Source organism: Pogonomyrmex barbatus, unplaced genomic scaffold (assembly GCF_055798465.1).
Source record: "Pogonomyrmex barbatus isolate J1 unplaced genomic scaffold, ASM5579846v1 scaffold6, whole genome shotgun sequence".
Taxonomy (NCBI): domain Eukaryota; kingdom Metazoa; phylum Arthropoda; class Insecta; order Hymenoptera; family Formicidae; genus Pogonomyrmex; species Pogonomyrmex barbatus.
The window spans coordinates 9,595,610-9,612,932 of NW_028297160.1; the positions used below are offsets into that span (position 1 = coordinate 9,595,610).

The 17,323-nt window shown below is 44.5% G+C and overlaps 1 protein-coding gene across 3 annotated transcripts; it reads right to left on the reverse strand.

Moving 5' to 3' along the window:
* Positions 1–170: 170 nt before the first annotated feature.
* Skeletor (DM13 and DOMON_DOH domain-containing protein skeletor) lies at positions 171–15,493 on the reverse strand. Of its 3 annotated transcripts, none has more exons than XM_089082654.1 (14): positions 14,879–15,493; positions 10,219–10,356; positions 9,434–9,506; positions 9,155–9,263; positions 8,411–8,573; positions 7,876–8,135; positions 5,798–5,897; positions 5,464–5,648; positions 4,705–5,004; positions 4,278–4,440; positions 3,654–3,847; positions 3,116–3,337; positions 2,867–3,031; positions 171–2,218 (listed from the first exon to the last, which is right to left on the reverse strand). In XM_089082654.1, the coding sequence occupies exons 1-14, from the start codon at positions 14,964–14,966 to the stop codon at positions 1,043–1,045; spliced, it is 3,336 nt and encodes a 1,111-aa protein (XP_088938780.1). In that variant the 5' UTR covers positions 14,967–15,493; the 3' UTR covers positions 171–1,042. The 3 variants fall into 3 exon arrangements, with proteins under 3 accessions (XP_088938780.1, XP_088938779.1, XP_025075555.2); XM_089082653.1 differs by having other exon boundaries at positions 4,278–4,443; positions 14,879–15,492; XM_025219770.2 differs by lacking the exon at positions 171–2,218 and adding an exon at positions 2,272–2,457 and having other exon boundaries at positions 4,278–4,443; positions 14,879–15,485.
* Positions 15,494–17,323: the final 1,830 nt, after the last annotated feature.

Consider the following 17,323-nt stretch of genomic DNA (forward strand, 5'->3'; position numbering starts at 1 on the left):
AATATTTATTTCTTTATTCATTTGTTATTAACAAATTTTATTACAGTTTGATTAAAACGAGGAATAAAGGCAGGATATTCATTTAATTTTATTTTAGAATAAAGTCTATAGAGTGAACTTTTCTTATACCTAAAACTAAAAATAAGCAGTGCACACAACAACTTAAGAACTTATGTGTCAAGGTTACCTTTATTAACAAGTATTTTAACTTATTTACAAAAATATGCCAGCAAAACTCAACAAATACCTGTTGCTGCAAACGTCTCTTGCGCCAGCTATAAACCGACGATTTTTGAAACTCGATCGGATTTTCATGTGTTTTCCATCTAGTTTAAATGCGAATAATTTTTTTAGAATTACATTAATTGTTATTCTGCATCGATAATATCATAATAAATCAAGATATATATATATAGATTTGAATTGCGTCAAACGCATTCAGTACTGTATAGATATTTTTCCATTTTTTAAACATGATCTTCGAAATATTCTATATATATCTGTTATCATCATATATTTTATATATATTCATTTTTTTTTAATAATAATATATAATATGTTTCTGTATTATAATTCTGATGTGGACACATAGATCGTATAATTTTAATATCAGGAAAATAAACTCGAGGATACATATTGATTAATACATAAAATTCTACTTCTTTTCCAAACAATACAGCATCTAACAGAGTCTTGCAAAAATGGTCTAGAAATAATAAAAAAAAAAAAGGTAATTGTGTTTTGGCGGCTAATGATCGCTACGCAAAGAACATGAGCGAGGGTGCGGATCGAGGTACAAGACGCGAGACGCGAGCTTGACAGGCGGATTGTACTACCGTATAGGAAACCAGCGGTTTTCTCAGTGGTTAGTAATGCCTTTCCCGGTGTTAACGCAGTTGGAGAATATATCGTCTATTATTTCCGAACGATCTTGTATCGCGCGAGCCGCGTTCAAGACGATCAACGTCTTCGGATCTCTTCCGGCGCTCCGTCGAGGATATACGGCGTGCCTTCGTCGGAGATAAATACGAGGCCTGACCTCTCAGATTAGGCGGGCTGCGATCGCGATCAGGATCGCGACCCATCCAAGGAGGTTGCCAAGGCACGTTGTCCCACCGTTGACCGACTCGATCCGCTCGCGTTCTCGTCGTCCGCGGTCGTCGCCGCGCTGAAAGTCCACGCTGGACATCGTCCGACCGTCCAGCGGCGATCTCTTCGATCTTTCCACCAGCTTCAGCCTCGTACTCGTCTTCGACGGCAGCTCGCGCGACGACGGATCGACATTCGGCAGACGGTTCTTCTTCCCGTACGCGAGTGGGATTGAGTTGTTTTCCCGCATCTCTCCGGGGATCAGTGGCGGCAGCTCGCCCTGGAACTTACCGAACTGCGGCGTTCTGCTAAGGATGTCCGAGGTCAGTCGATCCTTGGCACGATGCTCGATGTCGGTGATGGACCTGGCCAAGCCGGTGGAGTCCCTCAACTTTTTACCGTCGTAAGTGATCAGGACGCCGGAGGAGGAGGGTGACGGCAGCTCCTCCGGCCTCGTCCTCCCGATCGGCGGAAGGTAGTACGTGTCCAGTCTGAGATCCGCGGCCATCTCCATGTCGTCGAGGTCGTCTAGCCGCGGCGGGGAGTGCGCGGGGGATGTCTTCTTTTTTCGCTTCCTGCTGTTGTCAACCGCGGATGTCGTCACTGGCAGCGACGGCACGAAGACCGGTGAGAACTCGTCGATCGTGCGATAATCCCCGTTCTTTCTGTGTCCCCCATCCTGCCACGATCCTGATGTGACCGACAGTCTCTTCTGCGCGACATCGGGCGTTCTATCGACAACGTTTCTGATAATCGGCTTGAAGCCGCTCTCGATGACGATGGAGTCGGGATTGAAGCCGGTGTTGCGCGCGGGTTTCAGAAGCTTCCACGAGGAGGAGGGACCCAGGCGATTCTCGGAGACATCCGACCCCGATCCTACCTTCGCCTCGAACTTGGTGCGTTGCTTCGCGTCGATCTTCGCCAGGAATCTTTCGGGCGGCGACATGATCTTGTCAACTGTCGTTCTCGGCGTCGTCTTCAACGTTGTCACTGTGACGGGCCGGTAGACGACGGACTTCTTGCGCTCGATGAGGATCGGCCGCGGTGAGGGCGACGGCGACGTTAACGAGAACGGGAACGGCAACGAGAGCGCGCCTGTGGTTATCATATTGGCAGCCTGCTGTAATGTCTGCAACATGGTCGGATGACGCGTTAATGTCACCGGACGGCGGATGATCATCAGTTGGGTCCTCGGCGGTTCGGGCTGACGGTAATAACGATGGGGAGGCGGAGGAAGCTGATGACGGACGTAGTGATGGTAATTGCTCGCGTAATGATGCGGCGCTCGGGAGAACGGTAGCTGGGTGTCGTCGACCGCCGTTACGTAGGGCAACCTGGTCCCATGATTCAGTGACGGTCGCTGGTGATCTGCAATAAGGTTAGACAATTCCTGGTTAGTGGCGGTATGTTGAATCTCCCGCGCGAGCTCCGTGAGATGAGTCCCGGTGCGAAGAGATGATGACTGTTCGTGAGCGGTCGCGCTCGACCGATGTTGCTGTTTCTCCTGTTGCTGCTGCTTCTTCGGCTGTTGATGCGGTTGTTCCTCGTCAGCGTGATACGCGTCCTTAGGACGTGCCCCGTACGCGTTCTCGGACGATGATGATGATGATGATGATTGCAAGCGATCGTAATTGTTATTGGCATTCGTTAGTAGCTGCGGATGCGAGACGCTTAGCTTGCTGTTAGTTGCCGAATGATGGTGAGGATAACGGTGACCGTATTCGCCATGAGAATGATGAACATGCTGTTGATGAAGGAACTCCGCCGTTGGCGTTACCTTGCTCGGTACGGCAATGCTGGCGCCGTACTCCAGATCCTGGCCACGATCTCCGCCCGGCTTCGCGTACACCTCGTGCTTCTCACTGGCCGCCGCCGACGTCTCGGTGACATTGCAGCTGTCGAGGACGTTGATCTTCCAGCCTAGGTAACGATGCGAGAAGCACTGGAAAGGAAAGAGAGATGGCGTGCGAAATTTTCATGTCATCTGATCGGGAATTCATGCAACTCATCTCGGCGATCGGATTACCTGATAATATACTGTGTCGGGGGTGTTTTCGTCAGGTGTCCACTGTACAACGCCAGGCGTGCCAGGGTCGCACTCGAGGGTCAGAGTGCGCTGATAGCCCCCAAACGTCGCGAAATCGTCCGCGTTAAGGTTCTGATCCGGCGCCCAGAAACAGAAACGACCCACGCCTGTGGGGATGACCTTCCCTCGTTGTCGATTCACCCCGGCGAATATCTTTACCTTCTGTTGAGATCAGAAAGCGAAACGGTTGTTACGAGCCGACAGATAATTCCCGTTTAATCCGGTTTCCTCTACGTTCGGCGTGTACGCTCTCACGCGTTTCCTCATTAAGAATATTGCTTAGATAATGAAAGTAATTAGACAGTTAAGGTAATGCGATTCGATCCAAGTTACACGATGATTTCTTTCCAGTCACTCGCTATACAGCGGAAATAAGAAATCTACTTTGCGGCTCTACTTTGTACCTTGTGAACCAAGGACAGGTGCGAAGTGATATTTTTTTTTCTGAAAATGCAATTGGCATGCAGAACGCATTTACCGCTTTCTCCTCGGCTGTCTTGTGCTGATAGCCGCCTATTGGATCGTCCGTGATGTAGAATGGATGATAGCGCGCCGGGATATCAGCGTCCGAGCCGGCCTCGATGACGAAATTGTATGTCCTACCTCGCACCACATTGATTACGGGTATCAATAATCCATTGATGTACCAGGAGATCCCCCAGCCGACGTGACCTGGAGAAAGTGAAGCGAAGACCGGTTTAATGTGTAAACGCGACGGGGACTTTTTTCCTGCGATCCGCGCGGGGACTTTCTCGCGGGCGTTTCGCGGGTTAAATGCCATGCGAATTTTGATTAGCTTCGCGAAAGTTTAAATGCGCCTTGAATCTCCAAAATTGCTCGATAAACATCATACAAAACCCTACTGAATACCTCCAAGGATTTTGTTTATTACAAACGGTTAGGAAAATATCATTTTCTGAAAATTGTTTTTATTCGTTGTTAACTGATTGTTGATGAATTCTAATATTTATCTGAAAAATAAGTGTTTTTCTGATCTAACGACACAAGATTTAATGAGATATAGCGTAGAGTAAAATTATTACATTCGAATTAAGAAACGATATATCCCAATGTTACAATATTGGTTGTTTCAGTTAATTACCGGTAATAGCCGAGTAGCCATGTTTTCCTCCGGTGGGTCCCATTTGCGCATAGAAAACCCCATCGTCTGGCTCGTTACACTCAATCGCTGGTATCTCCCAAGCGTCGGTCGTAGGAGCGGGTGCAGGAGTCGCCGGCATACGGTGCGGCCTTTTCGTTGTCGGCTGCTATTTTAATATTTCATTACTTTCCGAAAAATAACATTTGTTATACATAGAGAACGATTTTTTCCCAATTAGACCTCAAGTCTAAATCGCAACTACAACAAGGTGAATTAATTCGAAATTTTTCTCAGTATTAACTGTTTACACCTTAATTCGTTCGAATTTTGACCATCAATGCCCTCGTATTGCCTTGCAAACGAATAAGCCCATATCATTTTTTTTACTTACAAATTAATTACGTTCTACGTGCGCTCCTGCGCTTACCTGATTTTTGTTTCCTGCCTCGTCATCTTCGGAAGGAGCCTGCTCCTGATCCGGCATCGGGCAATTCCACGCGGGCGGTCTGCCGAACTCTATGAACCGGTCGGTCTTTAGATAGTGGCTATGAAAACTGACCTCCTGCCGCTCGTTTAACGGCCCGATGGCCCAGATTATGGCCTGCGATCTATTCGTAAATATCGGCCGATCCAACTCGTCGCTGGCCTTCAGCGGCCTCTGATACGTAACGATGCTGTAGCCGTTCACCATCGCCGCGTTCAACAGCCGCACCGAGTCCGTGTTCTCCTGCGGGAGAACGAGTCATTTCGCAATGATAGATAACTCGTAGAATAACAGTCAAATCGATTGCTCATCATTATTCACGCTAAAGATTAAAAAGTTTTTCAAATGCAAAAGAAATACGAAGATACATCTCTATCGATGAAGTATCCAACTTTTTATGGTGAATGAAGCTAAATAGGAATAACAAATCGATTTTTCATGCGAAAGAAGAGAAAGTGAAAAGTTCCTGTATTAGAAAGGATGTACGATCGAATGTTTTATAAAAAAAAAATATATAATTCGCTTAAAAAGAAATTAATAATCTTTTTGTTATATTATACTTTCTTTAGAAAGTATAATATAAAACAAAAGTCTAATCCAATTCTTCATTTTTCATTTGTTCTTCGATTCGCGTCCTTCGCATTCGGAGAGAAAAAAAAAGAAGAAATTTTTTTTTAATCACATCCGTCGCTCGGCCTCTACCTGTATGCGCCTGTCTGGACAATTGCCACGACGTCCCGAACACTGAGACTTCGCGTCCAGGAAGTAGTCGACGGCGTATCCTTGGAGGGTCTGCTTGTCGACCCAGGCCACAGTGACGTCTCCGCCGACCATCGTGCTCGTCTCCGTGTCCGCGGATAATCCGAAGGACATGTACTGCCCGGCATCTGTGTACACAATTCAGCTTTATTCACGGGCGATATCGCATTTACACGGACGGCTCTCCTCGGCTACAGGCGCTTCTTAAAAGATCTCTTCGTCCATCACCGAAGCCGCGGCTGTTTGAAGCAACGCGATTGTTTTATGCTATATTTACCTAGTTTCGCGACGAGCTGGACGACAATGCTGTCTCCGGCCACGGCCCATCGCACCTCGAAAGCTAAGCTGTCCTCGAGAACTTCGCAGTTAAGTTTCGACTGAAATCACACCGTGTGATTTTTATCTCGTCGTCAACGTACGTTCGAATGGAACTTTGTAAATCGTGATGTTTTATAAAACCGTTCTTGCAAACGATAAAATTAAACATTTGCATTGACATTTGACAATAAAAGCTATTTATATTTAAAAAAAAATGATGGATTGATTTTTTTTTAAATTTGGCTTTAATTTTAACGTTTACGAGAGAACGACAGAGGATTAAAAACAGAATAATGTTAGTGAACGACCGTTATTATTTGTTGAGATCGATATATGCAAAGCTCAAAATTGTAAAAAATATGTTTATTTAATGTATAATACATATACAATAATATATATAGAAAATGAGAGTACAAAAATATCAAAAATATAATACACACATGCGCGCGTGAACGGTCAATGTGTGTATGTGTGTATATATACATATATATTATATGTGTTACATGTTATATATCACCCACGCAGGTATATACATACTCGTAAAAAAGATATTCAGGACTCTCCAGATAGCAGGTGAGATTTTTGAATAAGAAATTAATTAAAGCAGAAGAAAATCTAAGAGATTCCTCATTCTTCCGTATAGTTATTAAAAATTTAATACGTTAATAAATTTACAAAAATGAAGCACACGAGAAATTACTAAACAATAATTCTTCGTTGTGATTTGAAAAGGGAAATGAAAGTACAAGCAGCGTATAATTCGAGTTAACAATAACACCAAAATAATGACTTATAACCGGTACCAAACGAATAATGAAATATTCGAAGCAGCCGTGAAAACAATTCGTTCTTCGAAACGAATACTTCGAGACGAAAACTCGTCGTGTGACTTCTCGGGATTTTTTTTTTTTTTTTTTTTAACGAAGTGACGCAAGAGAGGAACGAGGAACATCTTTTCGCGTAGAATAAAAAAAAGCCGAGACATAAGAGATCGCGCGCTCGATCGGTCAGTAACGCACGAACGAATCAATTCTACGATCCCCTTGGAAGTGCAGGAGCCTCGCGTACGAATTTTGCTGGGGCTCAACCAAGGGGGAGCGCGAACGCGCCGGTGGTTGACGATACGAGGACGACGTCGGCGACGTCGCGTCGGCCGCCGTGCGATAGAATTGGTCCTGATAGCTCGCGACGTCGGCGGAAGACTCCGCCTGCCTCGGTATCAGAGGCTCCACGGCCTGAACCACTTGGAACTGATCGTCCCGGCGGAGGAGCGGCCGATAGGTCGTCGGTCGTTGGTATTGCTGCGAGAGCGAGCTCGCGAACGAGAGAGCGAGAGGGGAAGGCGACGAGGAAGCGAAAGAAGAGATCTCGTATGCGCTTGTTAGCGCCCCCAACTGTCCCTGCCCTCCGCGATGCACGTTCTGCAACACAAGGACAGAGACAGGGTTTTTATCCATGAGTAGATTCGCAGGAGGCCGGACGCTTTTTTCAAGGAACCGCGCGGAACCGAGCGGAAGGAAGCTGTCTATATCGTTTCGCGGAATCTCATCTTCTCTCGTTGAACTGTCAGTCAAATTTTAATTTTCAATAACACTTTCAAAGACTCAAACGTATTTAAACGGAAATGTAAAAAAAAGATATATATATATATATATATATATATATATATATATATATATACGGTCTCGTTATTGAATTGAATACAAGATTGAGAGGTCATACGTCCGTCGTTAAAAATCAGAGCAATCCTAAGTGTCAGACGAGATCTCTTAACGGACGAAATTGACAAATTGACAAATTCTCACGCTGTCAGTTAGGTCAAAGTTACTCGCAGTCAGGTGCAGTAGGGATGAGGAGAAAGGGGAAAAGACAGAAGAGACAGTTCTGTCGAGAGGTCAATCTCATGTTATTCGCGGTTCGTAAACGCGAAGTATCACAGTGCACTACGAGAGCTATGTGTTAATGTATCTCTATCACCCCTAATCACCCCTCATTCTCCCTTCAACTTTACAACTGTAGGATATGTGTGACACGTACCTGCGGCGAAACCCCCAGCATTTTCAGAGACGGTGGTACGTTGAGACCATGCGGAATTTGCACGTGGCCGAAATCCACGGTGAAGGCCTCGCACCACACTCCGAAGTGACCGAGCTGGTGAACGGTCAGGTCGCCCGGTAACGTCAGGACGATTGTTTTGTGATTGTAACGATGCAATGGCTGCTCCTTCCCGTTCTCGTCGGGCACTCGAATACCCTGCGGCGAGGGGTTGGGACCAGCGCCCACCCAGAACTTGGCATCTACAAAATGTCTTTATACTCATCATCCATCGTTCTTTTCGGCGGTTTAACGCAAATATATCTATGATATTCGTGAGTTTTCGGAACAGATTCGTGAAAAGCTGAAGAGACTATTCGCATCTTAGCTAATTGTAAAAAAAGAAAAGAAGTTTGATATCTTGAATAAATTTCGCACAAAATTCAAAAATATCTCGCAAATATTATCATGGCAATTTATTATTAATGTTAAAATTGTTAGAAATAGTAAAGAGAGAATAGTAACGAGAGAAACTTGCCAGGTGCTTCCCCATCATAACTGAAATTAGGTATCAGAAGAGTTTGAGCATCCACGACGACAACTGGGTCCGAACTGACTCCGTGGATGCCGCTTAATGCCTTCAACTTCTGAGGTTTCGGATAATCGAAGCCTCGCGGTATCCTGACGTCACCAAAATTCACCTAAACAGAAAAAAAAATTCTTTCAAATTCGACTTTTGCAAAATGTATTCTCTATCAACTCAGGCTTGCCATAATCCAATAATTCTAATTCATCAGAACGTTCGTTGAGGGATCGATATGTCAAAAACGAGACTTGACGAAATAAAACATGATCTGAGCGAGGAAGATTTATCTTATGTTCTATCTAGATTAACTCTAGCTAATTTTCAATTTAACTTTTTATCTTCCTTTTTTAATTCTAAGACGTAGAACTGAGATTTAAAAGATTTTAAAATTAAAATTCCACACATTTTGATAGAAATGGAACATTAAAGACCCTATTATGAAAATTCTAAATTCGCGGACGTGCGGCGAGCCTATATGATGATCGCGTGGCGTTTCATCAAGCTACGCATATACCGTATTCCATTCACTCGAGTCCGCTTCAGGCGGACTCGGGTGACCGTTAGTTAAGCGTCCGTACGAGTGTGAAAGTTGTAGTTCGAGAAAATGATACCGGTTTCCCATCAGCGACGAGCAAGTACGCGCGCGCCGATATCGCGCGATCCAAGGTCACGAGCATGCATTCGTTAATTACTTACTGAGAATTCGTCGCACCAAACTGAAAACCATTTGATGTTGTTCAAGGTCTTGCCGTCCGGTAAGGTCAGCGTGATGTCCTTCTTACGGTACCGTTTAAGGACGTTCGTGCTGCCGGGAGAAAAGAGAGATTAACGTCGACAGTCGAGCAAGAATGATCACTTTGAAATCGGCAACGATTTTGCTCGACAAATATATTCTAATTATGTTTATATGTAAATTATTTAATTAAACAGAATCAGTGAAACAATATCGATCGATATATCGATTTTTTCACTTACGTTCCATGTTCGTCTCGCACCCGGAATCCATTGATGCCCGGACCCTTGCTGCTTCCAGCGTAAAAGAAGGCAGCTGGAAGAGTGGCATTCTTAATATTGACATTATTGATAAAAACATGTTTACAGAAGAACCGGTTAAAGAAGATTTGTGCAGCAAGTTCCTGTTGCCAGTGACGACGAATGGTTTGGTTCAAGCGAGCAGATAGCGAACATATAACACGGTTTCAGATCGTGAAGCTCTAATAAGCATCTAGATATATCCCATTAATGGGATATATGGGGAACGGGCATCTCGAGCAATCAGCCAACTTGTTAACACGTCACGAATACGTGTAACAGAGAAATTCGGGAAAGTTTTTCCGGTACTAAAAGTCGATCGCGGTCAGCTTATCAGGCCGAGGGAAAGTTTTCCCTGGCAATTTTCTCGCATCCTCCCAGAAACGCGAAAACACAAAAGAAAACACAAAAGACTCGCCCGCGATATTTCCTCTTCTCTTATCTATACACGCGATAAAAATTAATTAAAGTTCATTCGTAGAGAAAAAAAATTTAATTTAAATTTTATTTCGATTTTTGCCACAAAATTTTATTAAAAATTAAGAACGCTTTATTTGAAACAATATTCGCAATATTATTACTAAATTATTTTTCATTCGCGCAGATCGCTCGATCCGAATATTAAAAACATTTCTCCCGGCAGTGCAAAATGATAATGGTCGAGGTAATTTTCTCCTGACTGATTATGGAGAATGGATTTAACTCGCATCGCAACGTAATGTACCAACCTGGACCTTCGCCGTCGTATGTGAAATCCTTGATGAACAGCGTCCTTGCGTCGACGGCATAAACCTCGCCGCTCACGCCATGATGAAACTCGGAGAGCTTACCGATCAGTTTCCCATAGTACGCTCCGCTGCATATTTCTGCCAAAAGGGAATTGATAATCATCCATTAAGTAACTAACCGGTATATAGACGGCGAAGTAATTAAGTGTCAATATCGGGATAAGAAATCTACACGAAATGGAATGCGACTCTGTAATGCCTCGTTGAACGTATCGTTTTGCGTTCCGGACGATTGTTCGAGAATAGCGAAGTGACGAACCGCGGTGGATTAGCATAATTGTGCAGTGAAATAAATAACAATTACGGTACAATGTCGTGATTGAAACAATCGGTTAACCACTTATCGAGTTACGCGATATCACGCGCATCCGACTATTAGAAAAAGGGAACTACTTGCGTCTACTTGCGCGTCTTGCATAAGAAAAAAAAAAAAAAAAGACATCGAAGCATATTTCCGCTTCCTGCACACGGAAAAAATAGTTTGGTTGGCTGTAAAATTCCGCTTCAAAGTGAACGGAACGATTCGGAAATTCCGAAATTGAAATTATCAGACGTCTATTTAAATTAATCGGAAATCTTGTTGTAGTATTGAAACATGACAAACTGATAACTTCAATTACTGGAATTTCCGATTCGTTCATTTTGAAACAGAATTTGGATACCCGATCAACCCATTTCCTCCACGTGCTACATCTCTCACGTACAAAGTCCGCCCGTCCGAAATCATCCTCGGGCTTCTCCAAAATTCCAACGAGAGTATAAAAACGTCGGATATTTATAGAAAACTCGTTGCCGAGTCGGCGGAGGCGATGGAGGAGGAATGACAAAGCGCGGAAGCATGCTTTAACACGGTGAATTACTGGACAATGGCACGCAAACTTCGTCGGCCTTGACGGTAACTCGCGGCCTGCGCGAGCCTCTAATTCGCGACCGCGGAGGCGGATTCTTTTCAAACGGTAAAGGGACGTACGCATGACGTATATACTTGCATGTACGTACATACGTGTGCGTCCGCATGCCATTTAGCGGTCGCGTTATCATGCGGCAGACGAGAAACCGGTAGCCGGCCCGCGTAATAATGCGCGCGTGTGCACGCGAGTTTATTGGAGTTCGTTAGAATAATGCATATTCCATTTGGGCCGCATTGATAGACGCGCTACCCAAGTACGGTAACGATGGCACGATGGTGGATAACGGTAACCCCACGACTTCGCGAATAAATTGTCAAGAGCGATTGATTGAGCCGCGCACGTGGCGGTCAGTGGTGTAGAAGAATCGTTACCTAGGCCGTAACGCAAAACCGGGTTCCGGTTTCCAAGACGAATCCCGGTTTCGCAATTGCGTTCGGCAGTGCGGAGGAACGGTCGCGAATCGGCCGCTTCTCGAGGGATCTCTCGAATCGCGATTTTTTTTTTTTAAATCGCGGAATAATTCCGAGCGATATCTTTCTTACGTTCTCAACCTCTGGGAGATTATCTTGAGAGCAAGTAGCGCGGAACGCTACGTATATCTTCGCATTTTTATTCTGAAATGGATTCGAGTATAATTTGCGCTTGTTTTAGAATTTCTCAGGATTTCTTCGGATTTTCACCGAAGCCGAAGTAACACGGCGGCGAACGTACACGAATAAGATATATGGGAGAAAAATATTACAACTAATAATATAATTTAATTCGTATTTACGTTTAGAAGACGTAAGTAAGAAGATATCTTCGTTTTTCGTTAATGTTGTTTGTATATAATATTATTTTAATTTCGCAAAATTACTTCATTTTATTTGAAAGATGTAAAAAGATTAATATAAAGATTAATATAAAAACGAATGCGGGGAAAACGCGGATGTATGAGAAAGTATGCAGAAGTATACCAGTTAGTATACATTATTAATATGCTTCCTCTTCTGCCTCTTCACTAATAGCGAATGTTGCATGTTTGTACATCGCACGTGTGTTAGATAAGTAATGCCTCGAAACGACGACCGCGCGTTTCCATTGACAGAATCGGGTACTCTGGTTTACGTTACGTCGGCTACCTCGTTAAATCCCGAACCCTTTGCTCGGCCGGGACACCGTTAGGATTCCGTAGAAGGACGGCTGTCATCCATCCAGAAACGTCCAGGAACGACGAAGATTGACGCGTTGCGCGCATTAATCAAGGTCGCGCGGTTACATGCGTTTCCGCGAGGGATTCGACGAACGCGGATCGCAGAATGTTGTTAACGCAGCAACAGCGCGTTCGAGATGTTAGGATTGATAGGGCCCTGAAGCAGGAATGTTGTATCGTTGCCTCGTGACGTATCGTCGTTTCGTGAGACACGAAAGCCTCAGCGCGCAGTAACGAACAAGTTCGACTCGCTCCTTCGGAAACTCGAGGGAATCGATTTTAAGAGATTTCAAGCTCAGAACACAAGTTTCAGAGCTAATTGCGTCTCTAGATAAGCAGAAACAACGTACAACGTTGCTTTAAAATAATAATAATGATGATTAGTCGATTAATGAATCGATTGGTATGAGAGAAAGAAAAAGAGATAGAGAAATTCCGAATATTTACGTAATATTTGAGAGTAACCTTCGGCTATTCGTTCTTCTCATAGCGGCAAATACGTAAAATTAAAAAAGAGATAAAAAAGAGATAAATGCTACACTTTATTTTTATAGCTCAGGTTTTGTGCGTATAGAATATATTAGCGTTAAATTATAGGTTTAAAGAGATAGTTCAATTAATTTTCTAGCATCGAACTTTGCAGGCTATAAATTATTGTTATTATTACTTTACGATCGTCTTGACTATTTTTCGGATATAGGAGAAAAAAAAGGAAATATTTCGAAATAATATTTAACTCTCTTTGATAATAAAAGATTAATTATTATTTTAATAATAAATAGATTTGTCTCTTTCTCACACTCTCACGGGATATGACTGAGATAAATCGTGTCTCGATCAAGATTATTCGCATTGCAAACATTTTGGCGACTATTCGCAGACTCTATTACGACATTGCGGACTCGGAACTTGTATTATATACGGATGGCCAATTACGGTTATCCGGCTCCCGCTTTCACCTCCTGGAAGCCTGGAAATGTCAAAAGGCCCGCCGAGATCCACGGTGTTATCGCCCTTTCGTTTTCATCCGCCGCCGTCTTCGCGTATACTTTTGCATCCTCAAGTTTCGGCATTCCTTTGACTTTACGTGGATTTATTTATAAAGCATGCATCTTAACATTATTTATACGTAGCCAATATAAATTGCTGTTTTTAGAATGCAGAAACCGTTTTAGAATTTTGCAAGTTCGGTGCACGTTCGCCGTTTACATAAAGAAACTTCAACGGCAAGTAAATTCTAACAATAAATTCTGAGGAATCTCAATTTTTTTTCTATTTTCCCATTTTACTATCAACGTTTTGTTGAAAAATTTTCATTTCCAAATCTCTGCGCGATTTTCTTTAAATCGAACGGAGATAGGAAAAAAAAACATATCTTCTTCCACATCTAGGAAAAAATTTTAAATTTATATTATATTGGTATTTCTTAATATATACATCTTCGTAGCGGCAAGAAAACACTTGGAACTTTTAACTTCCGTCTGCGAATCCGATGCCAAGGATCGTTCAAATTCTCTCAGAGCACGCCAGCCAGATGCGTTAAATATCGAGGTGTTTACAATAAGAATGTCACGGCCGCGTTTGTCTCGAACGAAGCTGAATTTCGCCATTTTCCCACGCGACCGATCTCCTCTTTTTCTCTCTTTTTCTATTACGGAACAGCGCGACAGAAAAAAGTCGGAGAACTAATATTGGTTTTTAGATCAGGCGATTGTTAATTGCAACTTAGCACCATGTAATTTCTGCCTGCTTTCTAAAGCACGCGCTAAAAATGGTGCGCGCAAAAACGCGGAGCGTGAAGTCGTCCTGGGACGCGAAGCCGCGAAGTCGGCGATAAGTAGAGTGGACAAGAAAGCAGCCTGCGAAATCGCGTGCGGATATCCTAATTACTATAAATAATGCGACAGGATTATTTAGACCATTCACCGGCGGTAATTTCAAGTGAAAATCCTTTTTATAAAACAACGCAGCGCGGATTCGTCACAGATTTGTCGAAGATCCACGCTGCGGGTTCGTTTCGTAACTCTGTGCGCGTTGCGAAGATAATATCCTGATGACAACTTGATATGATAAACTGAGATCTTTAATCCCCTCACTTTTCATCAAGGACGTCGCTTGGTGAGTCGCAGGATCAAGCGTAATATTTTAATCTTTTTCGTAACTATTTCGAATCGCTCGATAGAAAAAATTTTAAATTATCCCGCTTCATAAGAGATTCAATAGGTATGATAAATTTAATAAATTTTTAGTCAATAATGTGATTCGTGATGGGCGCGAGAGATTTTCAGATAAAAGGTACCTCGCCATACCGTGCCATACTTGGGACTCACGCGAATTCACGATTTCACCATATCTTCATCGGTCAAATCGGAGCTCGATGAACTTTCACGAGCGTGCCGGTGGGTCAGATCGTCGTACGAACGAATTGTAAGGGGAGCACTGTGTGTTTTTTTTTTCCTCCTCGAGATTAATTAGATCGAATCGGGAGTGGACTTACGTGCTACCGTGATAAGAAGAAGCGCGATCAGGCCGACGGCTGACGACGGCGGCCGCGTCGGGGTCGATGCGAGTGATCGTGTTGTCATGGTGTCTTGGTGGTTACTGCTGAGAAAAGTATCCGCTATCGATCCAGGTAACTTTGTCGGTCCCACTACGCGATCACCGGCTCGCCTTGCTTCACCGTTCCCCCGTTCCTTTCTCTCCGTCTTTCTCTCTCACGGGAAAGGCTTTTCAGCGCTTTTCGCGCCCCAGGTAAAAGTCCCATCGCCGTCCCACGATCGCTTACGCGACGTCACCGCGACGACCGAGGCCTGATAATCATTTTGTACCACGAGAGTACCGCGCGAGTCATCTAAAAATATAATACCCGTGAGATTACGAAAGGAAGACAATTACACTCTCTCACGCGTGTGCGCGCGCGTATGCGTGTTATGTTTTCTGTCCAGAGGTGGGAAAACGTGAGAATTCGCGCGGGTAGACACACGCTCTGGATTTCCAGGCGCGTTGCGTCTGGAAATTATGCCGTAATTACGCGACAGATTTGAGCCGTGCATCATCGTGCGCAATTATGCGATGCTGTCGTCATGACGAGCGGCCGTTATGCGTTACCCCATCGCGCCCGCACGCGGGGGACTCTCGCCTCTGGAGGAGCGCCAGCGAGCGCATCGCGCTTTGAAGACGCTCCTCTTGCGCCGGGCGTGTTGCAACTTGATTATCCTTTTTTTTTTTTTTATTTTTTTCTTTCCATTCGCGCGTCCCGGGAGTCTACATTTCGAGATTCATCCGCCGCGGACGCCGATAACGCCACCTCGATCTCATCCCCTTATTCTCGAGAGAAAATCATCCCGACCGTGTATTGAATAATTGAAAAATCAGACGAGTGGGGTCCTGTCGACGTCGAGAGATCCTTGACGACTGTAACGAGCTCGGAATCGCGTGTAATAACGCGTGTAATACCGCGATGTCCGTTTTGCAACGCCGTGCAATGAGGCGCGATTTCGTCACTGAAAATAAAGGCATTCCCGCAAAGATGACCCCCGCTGTTTTTTTTTTTTTTTTTTTTTTTTTTTAACAAGAAAAAAGAAACGGAAGCATATGTATGTCACGAAGTTTGACAGGTATTTTTTTCCGCATCTATCCTTTTCCTTTATCTTTTCTATAAACTTTATTTTTCGAGGCTTAGTTTTCACCTTGCGATAATCACGCCTGTTTGCGGCAGAATTTTTCTTTTTAACAGCAGCGCGCAGTGTTTCTCCAGTTTCATATTAGCGGATCGGATCGTGCGTTTTTTTACAGGCGTGATGTCTTCACTATCTTCAGATCTTCTTCAGCGAGGCGAGGCGCGATTCGCCGCCGCTTTCCGTTGTTTCATGGGTGGAATGGCATGGCGGGCTCGCCTGCGGTCGCGCTTCTGCAGAAATCAAGAAGAGGTTTCGATCCAGCCTGAAAACCATCCCGCACGTCGTCCCGCGTTTCTCGCCTCACGCATCTTACCTCATTACGTCGGGAGGGAGGGAGCAGAAGGAGAAAGACAAGAAAGGTGGTATAACGCGGCGGGAATAATTTCGTTACGTGTCCTACAAGGCGAGGCGATCTCGTCGGATGCCGCCGCTTCTAAAACCGGAAGCGTCAGCGATCTGTAACCAGCGGCGGAGCGCGTTCGCGCGAGAACCCGACGGTCTCGTCTGTCTTTCTCTTTCTCTCGTCTCGTTTTTTCTCCTCTTTTTTTTTTTCTCCTCGCCACGCTGAAAGTGTGACTCGACGAGACTTGTGTACGACAGGAGTAACGGACACCTCCGGAGGAAGCCGGCAGCGCGAGTCTGGATCCGCGCGTGTCCGACCTGCCTCGCGAAACGAGCGAAAGTCCTCTCTTCCTTCCTCGCATCGGCGCCCCGACGCTGGTGTTCGACGCTTGGCTCGTTCGCAGAACGAATACCCAGCTGCGTTCCTCACGCACTTTCGCACCGCGCGAACAACACGCATGTCTAATGACACGACGTACGCCGCGTAATGATTCATGTAACGTACGCACGCGATGTCACCCAGAATTAACGAGAGTGTTCCCGTAATTACAGTCCACGGTAGAGAGGCTACGTGTCGCCTCTCGTGTGTCGCCGTTAATTAAAATGCGATTAGAGCGTATCCTCGTAAATAAAGAAATGGGACCGAGCACGATATGTACTCCGTGAGTCTCGGTCGGTCCGACGTCCAGATATTGTTTTATCGAAATCGAAGGCGCGTTAATTGCGAAAGATTCGCGCAAGCTTGACGTGAGGCCGAATATGCAAATGTCCGAGAACAGTCGGGATGAAATATATTCCAATCTCTTATATAAATAAAAATAGTATATCATCATTTACATAGAGGAAAAGAAAAAAAATTAGACATTATTAAGCTACGTTATTAAACTATTCCGTACTTTTGTTAAAGTTTTCATTATATA

What these genes read in the sequence shown, in the direction of transcription:
- Skeletor (XM_089082653.1), bottom strand. Translation starts at nt 14,966, where the DNA reads ATGACAACACGATCACTCGCATCGACCCCGACGCGGCCGCCGTCGTCA. An exon ending in TTTGGTGCGACGAATTCTCA is followed by an intron (nt 8,574 to 9,154) that starts GTAAGTAATTAA and finishes TTTTCTGTTTAG; the next exon opens with GTGAATTTTGGTGACGTCAG. An exon ending in TTATGATGGGGAAGCACCTG is followed by an intron (nt 8,136 to 8,410) that starts GCAAGTTTCTCT and finishes GACATTTTGTAG; the next exon opens with ATGCCAAGTTCTGGGTGGGC.